This window comes from Squalius cephalus (genome assembly GCF_949319135.1).
Source record: "Squalius cephalus genome assembly, chromosome: 1".
NCBI classification, from domain to species: Eukaryota; Metazoa; Chordata; class Actinopteri; order Cypriniformes; family Leuciscidae; genus Squalius; species Squalius cephalus.
The window spans coordinates 10,919,696-10,944,397 of NC_137122.1; the positions used below are offsets into that span (position 1 = coordinate 10,919,696).

The 24,702-nt window shown below is 40.9% G+C and overlaps 3 protein-coding genes across 3 annotated transcripts in view; 1 reads left to right on the forward strand and 2 right to left on the reverse strand.

Moving 5' to 3' along the window:
• LOC307162199 (uncharacterized protein) overlaps window positions 1-5,012 on the reverse strand; it is a 390,774-nt gene extending 385,762 nt beyond the window's left edge. The window contains exons 1-3 of the mRNA XM_079877380.1: window positions 4,883-5,012; window positions 4,319-4,557; window positions 1,883-3,836 (exon numbers count right to left, since the gene is read on the reverse strand). Coding sequence (XP_079733506.1) covers window positions 1,883-3,836; window positions 4,319-4,376 — 2,012 coding nt within the window. The 5' untranslated portion in view covers window positions 4,377-4,557; window positions 4,883-5,012. The remainder of the gene's footprint in view (window positions 1-1,882; window positions 3,837-4,318; window positions 4,558-4,882) is intronic.
• The window catches only part of LOC307163209 (uncharacterized protein), a 325,993-nt gene that overhangs the window by 190,766 nt on the left and 110,525 nt on the right, over window positions 1-24,702 (forward strand). The window lies entirely within an intron of this gene.
• The window catches only part of LOC307171082 (sucrase-isomaltase, intestinal-like), a gene marked incomplete at its 5' end in the record, with an annotated part of 38,207 nt that continues 21,510 nt past the window's right edge, over window positions 8,006-24,702 (reverse strand). The window contains 24 exons of the mRNA XM_079892466.1: window positions 8,006-8,170; window positions 9,049-9,210; window positions 10,682-10,731; window positions 10,932-11,020; window positions 11,685-11,809; window positions 11,912-11,968; window positions 12,180-12,264; window positions 13,504-13,652; window positions 13,918-14,034; window positions 14,211-14,245; window positions 14,366-14,499; window positions 14,814-14,952; window positions 15,596-15,686; window positions 16,053-16,169; window positions 17,803-17,865; window positions 18,712-18,831; window positions 19,003-19,134; window positions 19,219-19,344; window positions 19,540-19,652; window positions 21,717-21,813; window positions 22,141-22,309; window positions 23,056-23,210; window positions 23,807-24,010; window positions 24,129-24,278. Coding sequence (XP_079748592.1) covers window positions 8,096-8,170; window positions 9,049-9,210; window positions 10,682-10,731; window positions 10,932-11,020; window positions 11,685-11,809; window positions 11,912-11,968; window positions 12,180-12,264; window positions 13,504-13,652; window positions 13,918-14,034; window positions 14,211-14,245; window positions 14,366-14,499; window positions 14,814-14,952; window positions 15,596-15,686; window positions 16,053-16,169; window positions 17,803-17,865; window positions 18,712-18,831; window positions 19,003-19,134; window positions 19,219-19,344; window positions 19,540-19,652; window positions 21,717-21,813; window positions 22,141-22,309; window positions 23,056-23,210; window positions 23,807-24,010; window positions 24,129-24,278 — 2,754 coding nt within the window. The 3' untranslated portion in view covers window positions 8,006-8,095. The remainder of the gene's footprint in view (window positions 8,171-9,048; window positions 9,211-10,681; window positions 10,732-10,931; window positions 11,021-11,684; window positions 11,810-11,911; window positions 11,969-12,179; window positions 12,265-13,503; window positions 13,653-13,917; window positions 14,035-14,210; window positions 14,246-14,365; window positions 14,500-14,813; window positions 14,953-15,595; window positions 15,687-16,052; window positions 16,170-17,802; window positions 17,866-18,711; window positions 18,832-19,002; window positions 19,135-19,218; window positions 19,345-19,539; window positions 19,653-21,716; window positions 21,814-22,140; window positions 22,310-23,055; window positions 23,211-23,806; window positions 24,011-24,128; window positions 24,279-24,702) is intronic.

The following is a 24,702-nucleotide window of genomic DNA, read 5'->3' on the forward strand; positions in this document are numbered from 1 at the left end:
CGGCCGCGGCCGCGGATGTGGAGGGAGGCCGCGGGAGAGAGAGAGAGAGAGAGAGAGAGAGAGAGAGATTGAGAGAGAGAGAGAGATTGAGAGAGAGAGAGAGAGAGAGAAGGGGAGAGAGGGAGAGAAAGAGAGAGACAGAAGACTTCGGCTGGATTGCGGGTGTAAGCCTTGGTTGCACCGTGAGTCTGTTGAATTGCAGTTTTATTATGGAAATGAGCACGAGTGAAACCTTACAGTTTGTGGTGAATACACGAGCGTGGGAATTGTGTTTCTGCCGTTCACTCGCAGTCACAGCTGTCCATTAACCTCTTCTCTGCCTGAGCCCTGTGAGTGTACATCTACGCTGGGGAAATACTATTAACCTCTTCTCTGCCTTAGCCCTGTGAGTGTACAGCTACGCCGGTGAAATACTATTAACCTCTTCTCTGCCTGAGCCCTGTGAGTGTACAGCTACGCCGGTGAAATACTATTAACCTCTTCTCTGCCTGAGCCCTGTGAGTGTACAGCTACGCCGGTGAAATACTATTAACCTCTTCTCTGCCTGAGCCCTGTGAGTGTACAGCTGCGCTGGGGAAATACTATTAACCTCTTCTCTGCCTTAGCCCTGTGAGTGTACAGCTACGCCGGTGAAATACTATTAACCTCTTCTCTGCCTGAGCCCTGTGAGTGTACAGCTGCGCTGGTGAAATACTATTAACCTCTTCTCTGCCTTAGCCCTGTGAGTGTACAGCTACGCTGGTGAAATACTATTAACCTCTTCTCTGCCGGAGCCCTGTGAGCGTACAGCTGCGCTGGTGAAATACTATTAACCTCTTCTCTGCCTTAGCCCTGTGAGTGTACAGCTACGCTGGTGAGATACGTAACCCCTTTCTCTGTCTGAAAGTGCTGAGATACCCGAAGAAGAGAACGCTGAAAAAGAGAACGCGGAAGCTGTGAATTATGTTCATTCCTCTCTCTGTCTGAAACTGCTGAGTTACGTTCATTTATGTCCATAGCTCTCTCTGTCCGAGCCCCGAAGAAGAGAACGCTGAAGAAGAGAACGCGGAAGCTGTGAATTATGTTCATTCCTCTCTCTGTCTGAAACTGCTGAGTTACGTTCATTTATGTCCATAGCTCTCTCTGTCCGAGCCCCGAAGAAGAGACGCTGAAGAAGAGAACGCGGAGGCTGCAAACTATGTTCATCCCTCGAGTCCAGTGAAGAACCTGCTCCCCGAAAAAGAGAATACACAAAGAGACTTTTTAAGATTGTTTTTATTTATTTAATAAAGAATATTTATTTTGAATTCTGTGTCCGCCTTTCCCTTCGTGCCCACGGTCAGCTCCTCAGTGGCGGTACGCAAGCGAGGGGTGGGCGGCCCGCTGGCGCTCCACCCCGACCTGTGACAAATACAATCTGAGTTATGAGTTCATAGAACATCCGACCGTTTTTACAAGGAGGACAGAGCAGTGTAGAATAATGGTTAAATATGTGAAAAATAATGCGAATTTTTAAAAACAAAGCATGAACACAGTTACAGTACACCTCACAAACAAAATCAAGCCTTCAAAAAAAGGTGTTTTACCACCCCTTTAAAAAAGGTTGCAAAATGTGACCATTGCAGTCTAGAGCCCTGTTTAGTGCTTTATTTCTGCTTTACATGAGCGCCACCTACTGTCAGAGAGCGAATTTGTGTTTTTTGCATTGATTTAAACTAATAGACAAATGAGATATTCCTGTTGGTTGAACACGAGTTAATCGATACCAATCAATCAACAAAGTGTCCTGTGCTCACCACACACCGGCTATAGGTGGAGAGGAGAGATTTGGCTATAGGGAGATGTGTGTCTAACTTACACAGAAGAGACTTTGTTGCTCAGCACATGAACATAAACTACTTACTGTGATCTCAGACTGTGTTGATGTAGTTTATCCACTGCATGGATCTTCATGTGTCGCTTCAGTTTAGTTTTAAAAGAGAAACTCTTTCCACACCGATCACACGTGTGCGGCTTCTCTCTGCTGTGGATCCTCTCATGTTTTTTCAGAGATGATGAGAGACTGAATCTCTTGTCACAGTGTGAACACTTGTAAGGTTTTTCTCCATTGTGGATCATTTCATGTGATTTCAGATGTGATGATCGACTGAATCTCTTGTCACAGTGTGAACACTTGTAAGGTTTTTCTCCAGTGTGAATTATCTCATGTTGTTTTAAATTGCCTGCTGTAATAAAAGTCTTCTCACATTCAAAGCACATGTACTCTCTCACACCAGTGTGGATTTTCTGATGTTTATGTAAACTATCCAGCAGTGAAAAACTCTTTCCACACACAGAACATGAATGCGGCTTCTCCTTCGTATGAACTCTCAGGTGTTTCTTCAGGTCTGATGCACAGATAAATGTTTTCCCACATTGATCACATGTGAACGGTCTTTCTCCGGTGTGGATCATCATGTGTTCTTTATGGTGTGAAGATCGACTGAAACTTTTCCCACATTGATCACACTTAAACGGCTTCTCTCCTGTATGAACTCTCATGTGAACATCAAGATTATGTTTGCTTGAGAAACTCTTCCCACATTGATCACAGGGGAACGGCTTCTCTCCAGTGTGGATCCTCATGTGTCGCTTCAGGTAACTTTTACAATAGAAACTTGTTCCACACTGATCACACTTGTAAGGTTTTTCTCCAGTGTGGATCCTCTCATGTGTTTTCAGATTTTCTGACTGACTGAATCTCTTGTCACAGTGTGAACACTTGTAAGGTTTTTCTCCAGTGTGAATTATCTGGTGCTGTTTTAAACTGTTTGCTGTAATAAAAGTCTTCTCACACTCAAAGCACATGTACTCTCTCACACCAGTGTGTATTTTCTCATGTCTATGTAAACTATCCAGCCCTGAAAAACTCTTTCCACACACAGAACATGAATGCGGCTTCTCCTTCGTATGTACTCTCAGGTGTGACTTCAGATCTGATGACCTAAGAAATGTTTTGCCGCATTGATCACATGAGAACGGCTTCTCTCCGGTGTGGATCATCATGTGACGCACAAGACTTTGTTTACATGAGAATCTCTTTTCACACTGATCACATGAAAACGGCTTCTCTCCTGTATGAACTCTCATGTGAACATCAAGATTATCTTTGCTTGAGAAACTCTTTCCACACTGATCACACGTGTACGGCTTCTCTCCAGTGTGGATCCTCTCATGCCTTTTCAGAGGTGATGAGTGACTGAATCTCTTGTCACAGTGTGAACACTTATAAGGTTTTTCTCCAGTGTGAATTCTCTGGTGCAGTTTTAAACTGTTCGCTGTAATAAAAGTCTTCTCACACTCAAAGCACATGTACTCTCTCACACCAGTGTGGATTTTCTGATGTTTATGTAAACTATCCAGCTGTGAAAAACTCTTTCCACACACAGAACATGAATGCGGCTTCTCCTTCGTATGAACTGTCAGGTGTGACTTCAGCTCTGATGCCCTAAGAAATGTTTTGCCGCATTGATCACATGTGTACGGCTTCTCTCCGGTGTGGATCCTCATGTGTCCTTTAAGGGTTGAAGATTGACTGAAACTCTTTCCACACTGATCACATGAGAACGGCTTCTCTCCAGTATGAACTCTCATGTGAACATCAATACTTTGTTTGGTTGTGAAACTCTTTCCACACTGAGTGCAGGTGAAAGAATTCTTGGCTCTTCTTTTCTTTAAAAATGTATTTTTAGTCTTTGAGCGACTCAAAGGTTTTTCTCCAGGTTTGACATGATGTTCCTCCTTCACTTCACTCAGTTCTTCACTCTCCTCCTTCACTTCACTCAGTTCTTCACTCTCCTCGCTCTCTTCCATCAGGTCTGACATGAAAGAAAAATGTATTAAATAAAATTTTCAGTACATCAATATAATTCAAAGAGAGAAATATAAAGTGAAAGGACATGAAAGTGAGCCCTGATGTAATAGTAAAAAGTAGACAATTGCTTTAAAATATTATAATTTGATGCCTTTTTATAAATGTATTATTTGTCCTTGAAAACTTTCCATGAATGAGGTAAATTTATCTTCCAATTATTATTTTTAAAACATTATTGACACAAATCCCATATTTTAAAATAAATGTAAAATAAAACAGATAAAATAGTATTTAGCTTGATCTGATGTTGACAATCAATATAAAAATGTCTCAAACCTCCCTTTACTGACAATTTGTTGAAGAAAAAACCTAGAACATTCTGACCATTTCATAGTTGAACTGTTTATCTAAATGTGATGAAGTGCTTGAATGTTTCTAACATGAATGTTCTTCAGCATCATGAATGAATGAAGAATAAACACCAACCTCTTTGTTCTTCAGGATCTTCAGTGTGTTTCATTCTGCAGGGTTCTGGATCACTCATGTTCTCACTGTCCTCTTTAATAAACTCAGTCTTTGCAGATTTCAGCTCTTCCTGATGCTCTGATGCTCGTCTTCACTTGTAGCTGATGGGAATTTGCAGCATTTATTGGAGAATTGCTGTGGGAGGAGCTTCACTGACCATGTGATGGATGTGGGAGGAGCTTCACTGATCTGCCCAAAATCTAAAATATATCAGTTACTGAGTTTGTTTTTATACTAAATGGCACTCACAGACACACGCTCATGCTCTCTCTCTCTCTCTCACACACACACACCCTCATGCTCTCTCACACACAAACACATATTCATGCTCTCCCTCTCTCACACGTTAATGCTCTCTCTTTCTCTCTCTCTCTCACACACACAAACACACGCTCATGCGCTAAGTTAGCTAAGTTAGCTGGCTATACGATTTCAGTAATATCAAAGATCCTTGCTCCTTATCAACTCTCTGGTAATATTCCATTCACAAAATACGACCAAAAGTACGATAAAGTTAAATCTTACTTGTGAAAAGTAATCCCCCGAGCCCTATTTGCGATGGTCCGTCGAAATGAGCAGGAATATGTAGTGATGTGAAGCACTGTATCGGAGCTTGATTCATAACCGCTTCGTTTCCACACACAGTCACGTGACTGCTTCGTGTTCAGACAGATTCAAAAATAGCTCGAACCACTTGCAGGTTCCAGTATTGTGCCTGTTAGTGCTATTCACTTTCACACAGAGTTGCTGCTAAAAATATTCTACACTGCACACTCTTCATATCACAGTCCTGCAAAGATGGCAGAATTTACTCACATTTGCTGTCCTGCATAATGAGAGCAGTTTTAGACCAAACACATGGTGACTGCGTGCGACCTGGACCGCATCAGTGAATGCTGAGATATTTTACTAAATATATGTATCCTGTCAGAAGAATTGCGCGATAACTTCATTATTTATTTTTCCATCTGAATCATATCAGTGATCTTTTGTGGGGTTTTACGCATGTGCAGTTGTTTTGGGCGTTGAGGGAGGTCCACCTGAGAGTGGCACTTCCTTTGCTTCATCTGCACCTCCAACTCGACGTCAACGCAGAAAGGGTCATAATAAGAAATCTGTAACTAAAGATGCAGCCGACGAGCTGTCTCGGTTACTAAAAAGTATAACCATCTAAAAATATTGTTCTGAATAAAGAGGTTGCTGTCCATCTCTGTCTCTCTCAAATCACATGAGAGAGCAGTGACAAGGGTCGTTGTCCACAAATACAAAGGAACTATTATATCTTCGGAGAACAAGCCGCTGACTAGGCATAGTCATGCTTGTACAGGAATAGCAGGACTACACTTGCTGGGACCAGCAGTTGTACACGTGATATTGAAATAGCAGTCATGTGCCTTATATTAACTATGATGAAGACGTCTGAATTCAGACTATAAAAGAAGAGACCTGGACAGGACTCACTCGCTCTTCCTTGTGTGGCGGCACGAGAGCAGACAAAAACAGAGGAGGTTATAGTCTGGGTGGAACCTGCCTCAAAAGCACCGACTACGCCACCCTGGGACTTTCACCCAGAGAATGATTTTCTTTATTTCCTAATTGCAATATTACTAATACACTTAAGGACAGAGACGGTTCAATTTTGAAAATGAGCAACAAACTTTATTTCAATAATTTAAAAACACAATTTAGAACACATCCATACTTGCTGCTGAGGCTTACCAGTGGAGGAGAAGGAAGTCACGAGGGCAGGAGGGAATCCCGGGAAAAGTCACCCACGTGAACACATACAAAGTTCTACACACACATAAGCGCAGCCAGGGGCTGGAGGGGGTCAGGTTTGGGGACCAAACGATTTCATCTCTGCTCTTTGCGGATGATGTTGTCGTGCTGGCCTCATCAAACCAGGACCTTCAGCATGCACTGGGACGGTTTGCAGCCGAGTGTGAAGCGGCTGTGATGAGAATCAGCACCTCCAAATCCGAGGCCATGGTTCTCAGTCGGAAAAGGGTGGTTTGCCCGCTTCAGGTGGGTGGAGAGTTCCTGCCTCAAGTGGAGGAGTTTAAGTATCTTGAGGTTTTGTTCACGAGTGAGGGAAGGATGGAACGGGAGATTGACAGGCGGATCGGTGCAGCTTCTGCAGTAATGCGGTCCCTGTACCGGTCTGTCGTGGTGAAGAAGGAGCTGAGCCGCAAGGCAAAGCTCTCGATTTACCGGTCAATCTACGTTCCTACTCTCACCTATGGTCATGAGCTGTGGGTCACAAGATCCCGGATACAGGCGGCCAAAATGAGCTTTCTCCACAGGGTGGCTGGGCGATCCCTTAGAGATAGGGTGAGAAGCTCGGTCACTCGGGAGGAGCTCAGAGTAGAGCCACTGCTCCTCCACATCGAGAGGGGTCAGCCTCGGGCATCTGTTCCGGATGCCTCCTGGACGCCTTCCCGGGAAGGTGTTCCGGGCATGTCCCACCGGGAGGAGACCCCGGGGAAGACCTAGGACATGCTTTAGGGACTATGTCTCCCGGCTGGCCTGGGAACACCTCGGTGTCCCCCCGGAAGAGCTGGAGGAAGTGTCTAGGGAGAGGGAAGTCTGGGCATCCCTGCTTAGACTGCTGCCCCCGCGACCCGGTCCCGGATAAGCGGAAGAAGATGGATGGATGGATGGATATTTATTTCTTGATTTACCCCAAAAGAATGGAAGTGGAATGTGACAACATGCCCCATAGGATGTAACATGTGCACATCGTAACATGACCATATGACAGATTAAAATGTTATCTGACCTAATAAAAAAATATACAAGAAAACTAAATTTTAATTTTGTCAATAAAATACAATTATTTACTTTTTCATATACAATAATGACATTTTTTAATAATTAAAAATAACCATTTTTTGAGTATGACAAACAAGGGCCTTGGTTTTACCTGGGTAATATTGTATTTCCAATAAGGCATTTAAAATACATTGAAATACATTTTTAAATTTTTACATAAACTATACAGTCAGTTCTGACATTTCTAAATATTTTAGACAATTTTGTTCTTTTTACGCCTGATAGCAAGGCTTCGGAGCTTGTGTATCTCACACAGTGACATTTTCATGACATTTGTGATTTATTTTATTAAATGTTATGTGAATCCTAACATTTTTAATTTACATATAGAAAAACAATTTTTGGCTTTCATGAATGTGAAAAGAAAAATTATATATTTTTTTAGAAACCGTATTTTTCTGTTATCAAATATCACAATCATAACTATATATTTTCTAAATACCTCTTTTAAGCAAAACGGAATATTGAATTTTAAAAAACTAAAATTATATATCAGTACAAGCCACTGTAGAGATGCATGTCTATCCTTCACAGCATTGCTTTCATTCTCGTTAAAAATCAATATGTTGTCTAATTTTTTCAAGTTGGCTCAACTTGTTTTTATTTTTTATTTGTCTTGACAAGAAGTTTTAAGTTCAAAAGATTACCTGGTACTCATTAGATGAACTAAAGTATTTAAATTGATATTAACTGGAGTGGATTAGTTGAGTTAACTTAAAAAGTTGAATGCGATAGGTTGCCTTGTTTTTTTTTTTTTTAGTTAGCTCAACTATTGTATTCTAAACCAGAAATAAAGACAAACCACATCCTCTTGACTTTAGATTTACCGCTTTATTACAACATTGGTAAATAAAGGTAAATAATAATGCGATTGCTCTTTCCGTAGACTGGTGTCCGAGTCTAAGCCTAGTTCCAGGTGATTGTGAAAGGATTTTCAATGGTGTGAGATTGTGATGTTGCATCAATCTGCAACTCCTGAACCTGAGGGAGAGGAAGAGACAGAGTTTATGATGAAGTTTATCAGACAGAATGAAAGCTAATCTACACACTCATGGTCAGCAGTTACTACACAAATCTGCTTTAAAGGAATAGTTCACCCCAAAATGAAAATGTACTGGAAATGTACAAGTCCTCTAAGATGTAGATGAGTTTGTTTCTTCATGGGAACAGATTTGGAGAAATGTAGCATCACATTAATTGCTCAGCAATGAATCCTGTGCAGTGAAGAGACTCCAAACTGCTGATAAAACACATCACCATAATCCACGAGTGATCCACACCACTCCAGTCCATCAGTTAAACTCTTGTGAAGAGAAAAGATGAAACAAATCCATCAAGACATTTTAACCTCAAACCACTGAGTCTGGTAAAAATATATAAAAAGAGTCCATAATTCATAATAACGCTTCCTCCAGTGAAAAAGTCCATCACGTGTTGTCCTCTCACATCAACATCCACACACATATTTGTTTTGGACTGTTCTGGCTTGTAAATGGTACTTGATTATTCCTCTCCTGTTATTGAGTTATCCAATTTTTGAGTATTCCTTTCCTGATTCAGACCAGATGACTTTTTCATTGGAAATAGTGTTATTACGGATTATGGACTCGCATTTTAACCAGAAGTAATGGTTTAAAAGTTAAAAAGTCTTAATGATGGATTTGTTTACTCTTTTCTCTCCACAAGACACTAATGGACTGGAGTGGAATGGATCACGTGTGGATTATTGTGATGTGTTTAATCAACAGATTCACCGCACATGATTCATTGCTGAGCAAGTGATGTAATGCTACATGTCATTTGTATGAGTGTTTCTGACAGTGATAAGCTGAAGTATATGTTTGCATGAAGCGTCTGACCTGAGCGTTATATGTGAATGGCAGGTCGACGTCAGGTTGTCCAGTCACGCGCATGGTAGCACGAGTGACGGGCGCTGTTACACCCCACACCTTCACCAGACCCAGAGTCAACCTGTCGGCCTCGGCCAGACCGTCTGTGGGAACCATGCTGGTCAGAACACCCTATACATATAAACACACAGATGTTACACACATATCAACACACAGATGTTACACACATATATAAATACACAGATGTTACACACGTATAAACACACAGCTGTTACACACATATCAACACACAGATGTTACACACGTATGTTACACACATGTAAACACACAGATGTTACACACATATCAACACACAGATGTTACACACATATATAAACACACAGCTGTTACACACATATAAACACACAGATGTTAAAACACACATCACAGATGTTACACACATATAAACATCACAGCTGTTACACACAAACACACAACAGCTGTTACACACATATAAACACACAGATGTTACACACATATAAACACACAGTTGTTACACACACATATAAACACACAGATGTTAAAACACACATCACAGATGTTACACACATATAAACATCACAGCTGTTACACACAAACACACAACAGTTGTTACACACATATAAACACACAGACGTTACACACATATAAACACAGTTGTTACACACACATATAAACACAGATGTTAAAACACACATCACAGCTGTTACACACATAAACATACAGGACAGCTGTTACACACAAACACACAGGACAGCTGTTACACACATATGAACACACAGATGTTACACACATAAACACACAGCTGTTACACACATAACACACAGATGTTACACACATATAAACACAGCTGTTACACACATATAAACACAGCTGTTACACACATAAACACACAAGACAGCTTGTAGGAGCCTAAATGCAGTTAACTGATAAATAATTTTAATTTATGCGTTAAATAGTAATTTACATGATTCATTTATGTGGAGGAAATTGAAGGGAATATTTACAGTATTTACAGGTTGATGCAGTTAATATTTACAGTAATGCAAGGAGTTAATTTTGTAATTATCTAAAACGTGTGTGGATAATTTAGAGTGCATTTATATTACATTGGTGATATTTTGGGAATAGAGGACTGTTATCGCATGTTTGGAATACTCTCGCGAGAAGGGTAAAGTTTTCGGATTGAACAGTCAGGCAAGCAGAGAGTGGAGCCTCACAGTTTATTTACCTTTTTTTCTCTATCTCCCTTTCTTTTTTTGTCGTTAATTAATCATTTCATTTTCTGTAATATTCCTGTGCTGATGTTTTTGTTGCTAACTGAGTAAACGGACACATTTTTTTTCACGAGTGGTCCTGTGGATAATTGATGTGGATTCGGACGATAAGGGAGTGGACAAAGTGTCACGCTAGGGCTTCATTCAGTAGAAACCTACACAGCTATTACACACATATAAACACACAGATGTTACACACATATAAACACAGCTGTTACACACATAAACACACAGGACAGCTGTTACACACGTTACACACTTGGATTCCCTATTGGATTTAATGAACACAATCCAAATAAATCTGAAAGAACTGCACACATAGCTTTCTTCTAAACAAATGAACGTACCGAAGACGCAGTGAAAGTTGTCAAGAGGAAACGCTTGTTCTGAACAGTATCTGTAAGGAGAAAGAAGCAAAAAAAGGGTTTTAGGATGATGTACAAACTAAATTGAAGATACATATTCAACCCCCCCCCCCCACTCCCCCCCCCCACACACACACACACACTCTCTCTCTCTCTCACTCACTCACTCACTCACTCACTCACTCACTCACTCACTCACTCACTCACTCACTCACACACACACATAACTCACCAATTCCCTCTCCGTCATCCCAGAACAAGGATCCATGTGCTGAACCTCCATCATCAAGAGCAACAAGAAGACCCAGAGGATTCAGACGACTACAAGAAGAAAAAACACACAAAACAAAACAGTGAACATTACATTAGTGTTGTGACATCACAATAATAAACATATTAACACCTACATTTACATATTAAACTGTCCTTATTATGATATTTTAAAGGTTCCTAGTGTTGTATTGGAGTCTCCTATAACAGGTTCACAAGCAACATCTCAGTGTCTGAAACGCTTCAGTCAAGGATTCAGTCTCTCTAAACCCCGCCTCTCTGACAGCTGCTCTGCTCTGATTGGTCAGATGACCCAGTCTGCTGTGATTGGTCAGAAACCAAATGCTCATTATCATATCTGAATCTCAGCTCTTGATACACAGTGATATAAAACTCCTTTTATCTGCACTTTGATCTTTCAACTTTGCAGACATTTTACATTCACAAAGAGCTCTATTACACACTGAATGAAAGGGAATATCTGAAAAAGCATAATATGGGTTCTTTAATACTTATTCAGCGATCAGAAACTTGGTCATCTTGATGAACAACAATGTGAACTCTTAAAGACACAAAGAGAGAGTGGAATATGGGTATGTAAAAGAAAATGGACTGTTTGTCTAGCAAGAAACCTTTTGAAAGTGGAAAATAAACTCCTATGCAACTCTAGAGAAATGTCAGAAGTCTTAATAAAGATGGCGGGCAGCTTCTTGACCTGTAGTGTGTGTTGCTCTCTGCTTTCTGCCAGGGCAGGATGTGTCCTCCTCTCACGTGCAGGTTAATTTTCCATAATGGTGTTTCCATATCCACAAACTGTCCTCGCACTCCAACAACTTCACCCTGGTGGACCAATCACACACCAGCAGAAAAGAGAGTGCCTTATGACTGATCTTTCATTGACCTGCAACAGAAATCTGGCATGCTTGCTGATGAAATGCTTACCGTGTGGTAATCGTACCAGCGAGCGTTTGGCACGTAGCCCCTGACCACAGTAACACCCTTCACAAAACAAAACCAATGGGACAGCAATTAACAACTACACAAACAACACATGTGTGTCAGTACAGGGGCATCATTTAAGTTTATGTGAGCAACCTCAAAACTCATAAATGACTAATGGAGACTCTGACTTGTAGCATTAACACAGTGGAGTTGTGTTTGTGTAGCATGAACACAGTTGTGTTTGTGTGTGTGTGTGTGTGTTCAGTACCGGGTCCAGTGCAGGTGTGATCAGAAGAGCGGGACCCCAGAGGAACTGTCTGTCGATCTTCCATGTGTTTTCATCTGTGACAAACCTGCAATACAGAACATGATTTCTTCAACACTGGACATGATCTCATCAACACTGGACATGATCTCTTCAACACTGGACATGATCTCATCAACACTGGACATGATCTCTTCAACACTGGACATGATCTCTTCAACACTGGACATGATCTCTTCAACACTGGACATGATCTCTTCAACACTGGACATGATCTCTTCAACACTGGACATGATCTCTTCAACACTGGACATGATCTCATCAACACTGGACATGAGCTCATCAACACTGGACATGATCTCATCAACACTGGACATGAGCTCATCAACACTGGACATGATCTCATCAACACTGGAACACTTTTTAAGAAAATGTTTTTTTGCATATGAACATGATGAATTTTTAAGGTTGAGAGCAATACACAGACAGAGAATCTGGCCCAAGTTCTGATTAGTCATTCCCATGATGCTTTGGGGGAGATGTAATTTGAAACAAGAGGGTGGACTGAAGATAATGTGATGAAGATACACAATATTGGCAAAAGTTTTGGGATGAATGCCTTTACATGCACATGAACTTTAATAACATCCCATTCTTAATCCGTAGGGTTTAATATGGATTTGGCCAGCCCTTTGCAGCTATAACAGTTTCAACTCTATTGGGAACACTTTCCACAAAGTTTAGGAGTGTGTTTATGGGAATTTTTGACCATTCTTCTGGAAGCGCATTAGTGAGGTAAGACACTGATGGTGGACGAGAAGGCCTGGCTCTCAGTCTCTGCTCTAATTCATCCTAAAGGTGCTCTATCAGGCTGAGGTCAGGACTCTGTGCAGGACAGTCCAGTTCCTCCACACCAAACTCACTCATCCATGTCTTTATGGACCTTGATTTGTGCACTGGTGTGCAGTCATGTTGGAACAGGAACATCGCCAAACTGTTCCCACAAAGTTGGGAGCATGAAAGTGTCCGAAATGTCTTGGTGTGCTGCAGCATTAAGAGTTACTTTCACTGGAACTAAGGGGCCAAGCCCTGAAAAACAACCCCACACCATAATCCCCCCTCCACCAAACTTTACACTTGGCACAATGCAGTCAGGCAAGTACCGTTCTCCTGAAAACCGCCAAACCCAGACTCGTCCATCAGATTGCCAGTCAGAAAAGCGTGAAGGTCTTAAAGGGATAGTTGATGTGATGTTCTGCTGAACATCTTGCTCATGGTTTTGGGTGATTTTCATGTGTGTTTGAGTGAACTCTTGAGAAACACTCACTCGTGCAGAAGGGGTCTGACCACAGTGTTTCCATGAGCGTGAGCTTCGTACATCAGTGTGTACAGGTATGGCAGGAGGGTGTAGCGAATATTCAGCACATCACGAGACACAGCAGCAAACTCCGATCCCCAGGCCACGGGGTCCTGCCTCTGTCAAAGATCAGATCATCATCGTTCAGTACTTCTGAAGAAAACATGAATGGATTCTCACACAAGCTTCATTAGCACAGTGATGAAGGATCTAAAAATATTATAATGTACTGAAAAACATGAGAGCTTTTAAAAGGGAAAAGACCTCTGACACAATACATTCATACTAATATCATACCTATAGGCTTAGAATAAGATAATCAAGTTTTTGGTCCAGAAATCCTCAATCTGTCCATAAACAGATGCTGGGAGTGTGTGTTCTTACTGGCATGTTAATGGTGTTGTGGTTTCTGGAGAACGGGTAGAAAGCTCCGAGCTGCATCCAGCGCAGGCACATCTCGTATTCGGCATGGTTAAAGAAGCCACAGATATCAGCGCCGGTCTGTAACGAAAGTGATAGAAACACAAATATAGTTCTCTGTAAAACAGAGCATTCATAAATAAAATCTAGAGTCAGTGTAGTGGCTGCATGCTAGTGTAACCCAAATGAACAAAAAAATTTATTTGAAAGGAAATAAAGCACAAATGATAGATCAATAGGACGAGAGAGGCACTTACGTAAGGGATGCCAAATATGCTGAACTCCATCATGCCTGAAAGATAGAAAGGGAGGGAGGGAGGTTTTGGTTTTCATTCATACAGATATTAAGTTTATACACTGAACTGTACAGTAGAGACCAAGAAGCACCAAATAATAAGCATCATCATCATACCTATGATGGACTTCAGAAGCTGGTCCCAGCTGGAGTAGTTGTCTCCCAGCCAATGTCCTGCCCAGCGCCCACTAGACGGGTATGTTGAGCGGGTAACAACCACTCCTCTCTTTCCAGTGGTACTAAGCAAAGCACTGTGAAATACACATAGCATAATTTCAACACTGACAAACCCGGCCCTAAGTTCAGTCAGGTTCTCCTCCAGTGTGTGGAACCATTGACGTTTTAGCCTAAATGTAAATATGTGATATTGTGTGATTTTTTTGTTTGTGTTTGTCTGTAATTGTTTGTGTCAGTTACTGTTTGTGTTTTGGACCATATGAGTCCTTAATAAAGCTTTGATAATAATGATATTATGATGATGATAAACACAAAAAGCAATCAAAACTCGTATCAGAAGAACCAAGAAATAAATATAGTAGTGAATATGGAGGAACAGAAAACTCACTCATAAGTGGGTTTGGTGTGAGACCATCCGTACAAGTTGTGGACATCATAATGCGTGACGCGTGTGCCATCATCGAGGATCTGCTCGCTGTTCATGCACATAGTCTTATGGTTTGGACCTCTATGCATGGACTCCAGTGCTGGGAAAAGATCACACACATACAGATTCATTTTGGACAGAAAGTGCTAAATACTAGTGTAAATGTTGGGAAGCTGAGGTATCGCTCGCTTGCACAGAGATGCCGGCGTGATTACTATATTCCCTCATTTTTGGTCATACAGATAAGAGTAATACATCGCTCAAAATAGTCATTTATTTTAATTTGAGGAAACTCACAATAACAAGAAAACATTGTGCCTTTGTAAAATAAAGAAAACATCAGGATGTGCTTTCTGCCGTCTCAGTTTCCTCTCGAAATGAGCTATACTGCAGAGATGACGTGTCAGCATTGTCAACTTCATCTTTGCGCCCAAAAACTGGTTCATTAATAAATAATCTAAATAATCTTCTTGCTATTTTTTCTGACACATTCACAGTCATGATTTTTGCCAGTGCTTTGTTTCAAGCTTCATGTGTGTGCTAGAGTATATCTTCACTCCCAGAGTATATTAAAGTAATTAAATTAATATAAGCAAGCGCTTAGTCAATTAATGATTTAAATGAACGACTACCGGTCGACTAAAAAATCTTCAGTCAGGAGCAGGCCTAGTCAATGTTGACTATGGTGTTGTAAAATCTCTGGAGCCAAGTATTCATGCCAGGATGCGCTCATAAGAACTTACGGGGCATGTATGGAGGATTTTCCAAAGTTTGATCCCCTAAACACTTCTCTCCGACGGTGCCATGCACAAAACTGGCCGGCTCATTCATGTCCTTCAGAAAGCAAAACACAATGACAGTATTATCATCCAATCAATCCAAAGGGGATAAATGTGATGATATGCAAATGAGTGTAGAAATGGGGCGTGGCTATGCTAAACCTTCACTTGTTCTTGCACAGCTCAACATGACTCTGACAAGATGTATTCATGAATCAACATACTTGTTAAGATTTCAACAACATTCTTATCATTTTCCTCAATTTTGGAGGAATTTAATTATTAAGGATGTGTTGTTTTAAGAGCAACAATGGCGTGTAATAGCACAGATGTCCTCAAAGAACATCTTGTACAATTTTAATTCATAAAATTGCTTTACTTTTCATTCCAACATGAAAAATGACAAAAACAAAGCACTCACGATCCAAAGTCCATCAAACTTCATGACGTTGTTGTAATAGTCTTTAATCTGCTCTCCCCACCACTCTGCTGTACTTTTCTTGAAGAAATCAGGGAACGCCACGAACGCTCGGAACAGCTGAAAGTTTAAATGAAAGAAACATTAGGTTGGACAAGATGCTTTAACCATTTCTACAAGCAGATTGCATGTTTGCTAATTTTTTTAATCAGTAATGTACTTCTTATCTGTTCTGATTGGCTGAGTTTGAGTTTGTTTACCACAGCATAGCACTAGTATGTGCTCATTGGCTGATGCTGTGTCTTCTACATGCTGACTGGTTGATAATATCTATGATATCACACTCATCTCGCTTGACTCCCCATTGTACTGATGATTTCAGTATGAATAAACTTGAATATGGGGGAGCAAAAAAAAAGGTGTCCGGTTCTCTGATTAAACAGTGATAGAAATAGAAAGAAAGCGATATATATATATATATATATATATATATATATATTAGGGCTGTCAAACGATTAATCGCGATTAATCGCATCCAAAATAAAAGTTTATTTTTACATAATATATGTGTGTGTACGGTGTATAATTATTTTCTATATATAAATACACACACATGCATGTATATATTTAAGAAATATTTGCATGTATATACTGTGTATATATATTTATATTATATATAATTTATATTATATATAAATATTTTACATATAAATAACACATTTTTCTTAAAGGGTACATAACATGCACAGTTTCACCTAATCTCATGTTAATCTTGAGTACCTATAGAGTAGTAGTGCATCCTTAATATCTCAAAAAAGTGTTTAGTTTTATTATATTTAGAAAAGAAAAATACAGCTTTCCGATTCTCTCCGGAAAAAGCCGAAGTCCTGGAGGCGGAGCTATAGAGTCAAGCGGTAGTCCTTGATTTCCAGCAAAAGACAGAAATCTGATCCAGTTGTACTTATGAATGGGGTCTTTTATCACTGGGACCGCTCCACGTTTTAATAGCAAACGATTTGCAAATCCAGCGTCGACCTGAGCCTTGTTAATAAAACATTCGTCACTGAAACGACCAGAACACACAACCGCACTTCCTACACTCCGTTGCTGCCCCGGAAAAACAAACTGCATCCACTGTTCCTGTAACACTGGGTTCTTTGGAAAACTGAACACGGTAAGCTTTCCCTCACATCCAAATACACACTTTTTTGGAGACATTCTTGAACAAATCCTATGCAGCGCTGCCGATGATTTCCTGTTGAAGCGCGTTGATGTGCGCGGTCTCGCTCTCCTCTAGTCGACGTGCTCGCGGGCGAGCTTTTCCGAGAGAAATGCTCATATAAGGAGTTCCACTCTTATCTACGTCATTAGATCCACGATCTAAAAAAAAAACAGCCGAAACTTGTACCAACCCGGAAGTAAGATTTTCAGCATAGAAATTCTCCGTTATTCGTCCAAAATATTTTTTTAAAACTTTGCCCATGTTTAGCATGAGAATCTATCTCTTTAACACTGTAAACAACTCTGAATACATGAAACACCATTGTACCCCCCCTTTAAATATATATGCATGTGTGTGTATTTATATATAGAAAATAATTATACTCCATACACACACATATATTATGTAAACACAAACTTTTATTTTGGATGCGATTAATCGCGACTAATCGTTTGACAGCCCTAATATATAAATATATATATATATATAGAAAAATAATAAAAATGGAACAAGAGAGAAAGAGGCAGTTACCTTTACTTGAGTATCCCAGTCCAAGGAATTGTCCACATCCACATTGGGATAATCAGGCCACACCTATGAGAGCAAATCAACTGCTAAAATCAGGGGTTCAGGATCATTCCTGCTTTCAGTACATGTCCACATCATACAAAACATCAGATGAACAGGTTCTCTAATCAAAATGCTCCAAACAAATAAAAAAAATCTCTTCAACTAATGTTGCGTTCCAGATGAAGTTTCCCACTTTAACCTCATTTAACCCCAAACTCTGAATCTGATTTCTTCCGCCACATTTGAAAATAATCAACAGAATTTTGCTTCATTCATCATCAAATGAAACTTCTGACTGAAGTATGGGTTGATTAATTTGCCTTTCAGTGGTTATTCCCAAGTAGGAGTTGGGAAACTTCCATTTTAGGACCTGGAGAATGCAGCATAACAAAACATAATAATGACATCTCAGGATAATGACATCAAGGAAGTAATGATATTTTTGAGGGAAAACGACAGTAAGTATTAGCAAAGGATCTGATGAATTCAGTGCTGTTTTGTGCTATTATTTGATTTGTTTTACTACAAAACATTCATCCTGTTTGAGAAAATTATGGAAATTGGTATGATAATAAAAATGGCATGAAGTAATAATAATAATTTACAAACTCAGTTTTTTGTAGGCTGACTGTCAATCCCTCACTGAGCAATGGCAAACTTTCTTTATTTCCATATCCTGTTGCATAGACAATCATATTATACTTAAACTGCAACACAAGCAAATCAATGTTTTAAAAGCTACAGAGTTCAAGATACCACAGAACATGAAGCGCCCCAAACTTAGTCAGTCAAACATAGTCAACAAAACTATGAGGTATTGACTCAGTATACATCAATATATGCTGCTCTTTCTCTTTGCGGTTGTCATACCTTTCCCCACACAATGTCATCGCTGAGCTTAGGAGGCCATTTGATGAAAACGTCTTTTTCAATCCCGGTATCAAACGCAGGGTAGGAGCCTTTAGTCTCATTGGCTGCTATTGCCGGGTCCTGAAGCACACAAACAAATAAAGCATGTAGTTTTGCTACAGAAAGCATTTCACTGCATGTTTCTGGCCATACTGATGTCAGACTACATCCATCTATATTTATAAGCTCTGTTCTCATTCCGACATCTTTTACCCTTTTATGGAAACAACAGTAATTAAGAATTGTTGGTACCAAAATGAAGATATAGCGCATCCCCTCAGCCCTCATGCGGTCCACCAGAGCAGGCAGTCCCTTGAAGTTCTCCTTGTCCAGAGTAAAGTCCATCTGCCTCTCCATGTAGTCAATGTCTGCATATTGAACATCCTATGAGGGATCAAAGGTCAGATATTATGATCATTACATTTAATGACCAAAGACATCAGAAGTGTAAAAGATGAGGTCACTTACATAAGGAATTTTAGCAGCTTTCATGTCGTTGTAAAGATCTGCGATCTCCGCATCATTGGCGTAACCGTAGCGACAAAGCTGGAATCCAAGCGACCAATAGGCTGGAAGAACCGGGCGGCCGATCATCTGTCAAACAAAACCAAGAGATAAATATTTTACATTTGATGCACTTACATTTTAGAACATATATATTCAAGTGGCTTAAGATGGTGGTTCCCAACCATATTCCTGAAGGCCCCCCAGCACTGCACACACACACACACACACACACACACACACACACACACACACACACACACACACACACACACACACACACACCTCAGTGTACTGTTGAACCACAGCTTCTGGAGTGGGTCCCATCACCATGTAGAAGTCCAAGATTCCTCCGATGGTGCGGTAGGTCAGAGCTGGAGTCGGCAGGATGGTCACATCTAAGAGCAAAAAAAAAGAGAAAAGCATGACATCATCCATGTGACTCTGTCACAATACTAAAAGTCATGATACTAAAAGAAAACAAATGAATTTAATAAGAAAATACATTCAGATAATCTAAGTCCACGAGACAATGTGTCTAAGCATAAGCACTAACAGAAACAATAACTGACAGTGAACTGAGAACTCAGAGGAACTTAAATCTACACAGACAATGAACAGAAAAATAACAGGTGTGCTCAATTTAATCAGTAACCATAGTAACAAACAAGTGGAAACAAGAAACAATGCTGAGCAAACTAAAAGTCCATAAAAATGAAAGTAAGACAAGATAACTAAATAAGTGTGACTTTCCGCCGCACTGGCATGTCCTCGCACTGTAGTATGCAAGAGGAGGAGGTTCAGAAGGTGCACGAGGAGTTGCTGAAGGGATGGGAACAGGCAGGCAAACAGGAGTGACCGGGGACAAACGACAGTGGTGGAGTCGATGGAGCTGGAGACCTGGGTGCAGACGGTGCGTTGCTGGAACCAGGCGACATCTCAGGCTTTGGGGGCAGACTGCTTTAGTGCGACTGGGCTGCAACCACAACCCCGGAAGTGCAACTGGGGTACCAGGGCTGCAACGGAACCGGTGCGACTGAGGACTGACGCTGAGCCTGAGGGAAGGTGGAGCCAGACTGAGCTGAAGGAGTGGAGGATCGGAGCGCAGCGGACAGCTCACATGTCCATGGTGATGAGCTGGATATGTCTGACCTATGTGGAGCCGGTAGGCCAAAAGGGCCCCGTGGAGTCGTGAGCCCGATGGTCCCCAGAGATGCCCTGGGAGGAAGGAGTGAAGGCAGAGGAGTCAGGACAATGGGGTTGAGATACAGGATCAGCGCAGCCAGGGGATCCCCCAGTCCAGTTGGAGAATCCATACCGCAGATAGCAGGCAGAGGATGACGACAAAACTGACTGGAAATGACGGAGACTGGGCTGGATCTGGAAGAGGAGGCGGGAGAGGGAGGCTGGGCGGGACCAGACAATCTAAAGATGGTACTTCTGAGAAGGAAGGGATTAACAGGGGCAGAGAACAGTCCTCTCCAATTTCCAGAATTTTATCCACAGAGTTCAGAGTGCACTCACTCACTCCGGTGAGGGTGTGGACAGGGAACCCCCCAGGTCAGACTTGTGGTGCTCAGACTCCGGGTCGATGTTAGGCTTGGGTGCATTTTGTAGCGCTGGCAGCTCCATCACGCCAGGCTCTGGCAGCTCCATCACTGGGGGCGCTGGCTGTCGCACCACACAGAGCGTTTTCCCTGGTTTCATGTCTCTTGGTTTTTGGATTTCTTGCCTGTTCCCTGGATTACTCTTTTGCCTCTGACCCCTGCCTGTTTTGATTGTTTGTTTATTTGTTTGTTTGGACTGCCTTCCTGTGTTTGACCCCTGCTTGTGCTGATTACGATTCTGGATTACGTTTCAAATAAAGCTGCAATTGGATCTCTACCTTTGTGTCTCAGAGCAGTTTCGTGACACTCTCTCCAGTCCAGACATCTGATAATGGCCTCCCTCCAGCTAGGTCCTTTGATGTCTGGGAGGTCTACAGGCTAGTGGTAATTCTCCCCGGTCCAAAACAGGGATTTTAGTATCTAATCATCGTAATTAGTGGCGGCAGAATTCCACGGTAAAATCCAAAAAAGTAAGTCCCTTTTGGGCAATGGCAAATTTCCATTTTGAGGTCGGTTATTCTGTCAGAATACTAAAAGTCCAAAGATTAAGATGAGTCAAGAGATTCCAAAACAAATAAATTTAATAAGAAAATAAAGTCCTCGAGACTAAGCATTGTGTCTAAGCATTCAGAGATTCGAGTTTTTGTTGTCTACAACGATGCCGGTTTCAAAAACTTTGCAGTCACTTTGAAACCTGTTTTAAGAACTTCGTGTTTTCAGGCACCCAATGCGCAGTTGTTGTGTAAACGAATGGCCAAAACATATCAAAGGTTTTACGTTTTTGGTTACTCTTACAGCATTCAGCACAGGTTGTGTCCAGTGGGTCACACATGTTTAGTGTGTGTTTGTACTCACCCATGGCATTGCTGTTGAGCAGGAGGACGCCATGAGCGTTTTTTGATTTCTCCAGACCCATGTAGAAGGGATGGACTCCATAACTGTTCAGTTTATACTACAGATGGGCAGAAAGAGATCAGAGTTTGAGTTTGTGATGTGATTTCAGTTCTGCTCCAGACAATGTAGTGTCAATGAGAGATTTTTATTTGGCTTAAGAACAATGCAAATCCCATTTCTCTGAAGCCTACAGAAAGCAGAATGACCCGAAAATTGAAGATATCAGGGTGAAAATACACCTGTATGAGCAATAAAATAACAATCAATAAGCGCAATATCAGACGCAATATTATTTACTTCATTCCTGAATGAATCAGCCGTTTGTGAGTGCAGATGACATTATATATCAGGCTTGTAAAACATCAGCACTGGTTCGGACACTCACCCCTGGAGGCTGGTCTTTGGCAAACAGGCCGTATGTGTGAAAGTTGAGGTCATGATTGTAGCTGGGGTGCTCGGTTTCACCAACACCATAGACATAGTTTGAGGGGAGGCGTGTGGAGATCTGAAGGAACTGATCGGAGAATGTGAACCCTGGCACAGCAGAGTCCCATCTAGAGGAGAAGAGATTTAGCAGAACTTTGAGAACACTGATAAATAAGTTCCTTATATTAAGAAGGCAAACTGTGTTTTATAGTCCAATATATTTATTTATATTTAATGCATTTTATTTAAAATATATTTAAAATATAAAAACACTAATTTGTTTTAGCCAAAAAAATAGATTCAGTTGATAAAAAGTATACCTTGAATGTAATGCGTCTGCAAAATGCATGAATGTAAATGACATAAGTCCGTCTCAGACATTTTTTTTTTGTTATCTTTGTTCACTTTCATGGACTTTTAGGTTGTATTAGTTTCTACAGTAGTTCCTGTTTTCCTTTGCCACTAATGAGTTGTCATGGAGATTCATTAATTAATCACATTGTCGTTAAATACCCTCATTTGTCTCGTATTTAAGTTATAGGACCCTATCTTAAACACGGTGCAATGCAGCCCCAGGCGCGATGCAAGTGTGTTTTGCTAGTTTCAGCCCAACGCAGTTTTCATTTTTCATGTCCTGCGCCACGTTGTTTAAATAGCGAATGCATTTGGGCCCATTCGTTCACCCATGAGCTGCTGGTCTGAAAACGAGGTGTGTGTTCAGGCGCATTGATGATGCATTGCTAATTTGAGGAATTGAAACAGACTGAGCCATTGACCAACTGAAACCTGCTCTAAAGTCAATGGCGCAGTATTTATTTATTTTTGTTATTTAAAGAGCACTCTGTTATCAGAGTAATTGAGGTGTATTACTCACATGATTTCTTCTGAGCTCTTTCTGATGATTTGGATCCCGAATGGCTTGTTCTGGATCTGAACCCTGTACAGTCTGTTGTTTTCCTCAGTCTCTGGGGCGGCCGGCAGCTCGAGGGGAACGGGGACCTCGAAGCGAGCGTTGGCTGGGTCAAAGATCTAGATCAATAGGACCAAAATCAGTGGTACTCTTGATTTCAGTCCTAAATATCTTCATCTATTTACTTAACTCCTGATTCTTAAAATCATCATTAGAGAATGGTGCTAGTAACACCAAGGTTATGGGTTCCCAAGAGAACACATTAACAAAGTATACCTTAAATGCAATGTAAGTCGCTTGGATAAAAGCAACAATCCCACTTTATACTAAGTGGCTTTAAGTATGTACTTACGCTGAAATTAATAATTTGATACAATGTGTACATACATTTTACTTATTGTGTACATACATGTTTTTACATTGTACTTATATTTTGAAAATACCTGCTTTCAGCTGTTATTGATGTATGTAATTACATTTGTAATTACACTGTTGACCCATCCCTTACACCTTAAATATACTCATACCACACACACCTGTCCCTAACCTTACCCGTATCCCATCTCAATAGTGTTTTACAATACAACATGAAAACAATAAGAATATTGTACATAGTACTTAAAGCCACTTAGTGGGACCAAAGCATATGCCAAATGCATGAATATGAATATTAACTCATTGCATTGGTCCTAATCCTACATTTAGAAAAGCATACCTTCCAGCGCAGGCTTTTTCCACTCAGGAATGTGATTTCCACACGGAGCTTGTTGATGTCTCGAGATTGAGAACGTTGAATTGGGAAATTGGTATTGCGCTCTATATCTACAATGATGCCGCTTGCTGTTTCAACAATGTTGCTGGTGACGTAGCCGTGGGTCTCGGCGTAATAACACCAGGGCGCGTTGGGAATACTTGAAGGCTATGAAAGATGATAAAAACATTTGGAGCAGATGTTGAATCACGTTCTAACAGTAACAGGATAGACACACTTCAGCTCAAACAGTGTCTATGCATATTGAATGTCTTTGCTCTCTGACCTCCCAGATGCAGCCGCGGGCTTCACATTTGGCCTGATCGGAACCCGCTTCAGGGTAACAGTCGAAGTGCCGAGTTTTTGGGTGTTTGGCCTCCCAGTTGACTGTGTAGTCCTTCCCCAGTTCCAGCTCCAGATTTCTCAGATACATCACCTAGCAGATGATGATTTATATAATGCAAAGGACAGTATGTATGTGATTAACAAAAATGACAAATACCGTTGCGTTTCAATAAATGAAAGTGGCACGTCTGGTATAGGACCAAATTCATGTTGTCATTCCAAGGGCTTGAGCTCTGGGAGGAAACAATGCCCTTCATCATAGCCTAATGTGTGTGTGCTCTTGAAAGCATCCCTGGACACTCTCTTGGAATGACAGCATCTCTCCTGGGACCCAAGGGAAACCTGCTATGTGTTAAAGGGGACATATAATGAAAATCTGACTTTTTCTGTGTTTAAGTGCTATAATTGTGTCCCCGGTGCATCTACCAACTGAGAAAATGTGACAAGTGAAACCCAGCAACTTAGTTTTGGTAAGCCTTTCTCTGCAAGCATGTCAAAAAACAAGCCGATAAAAT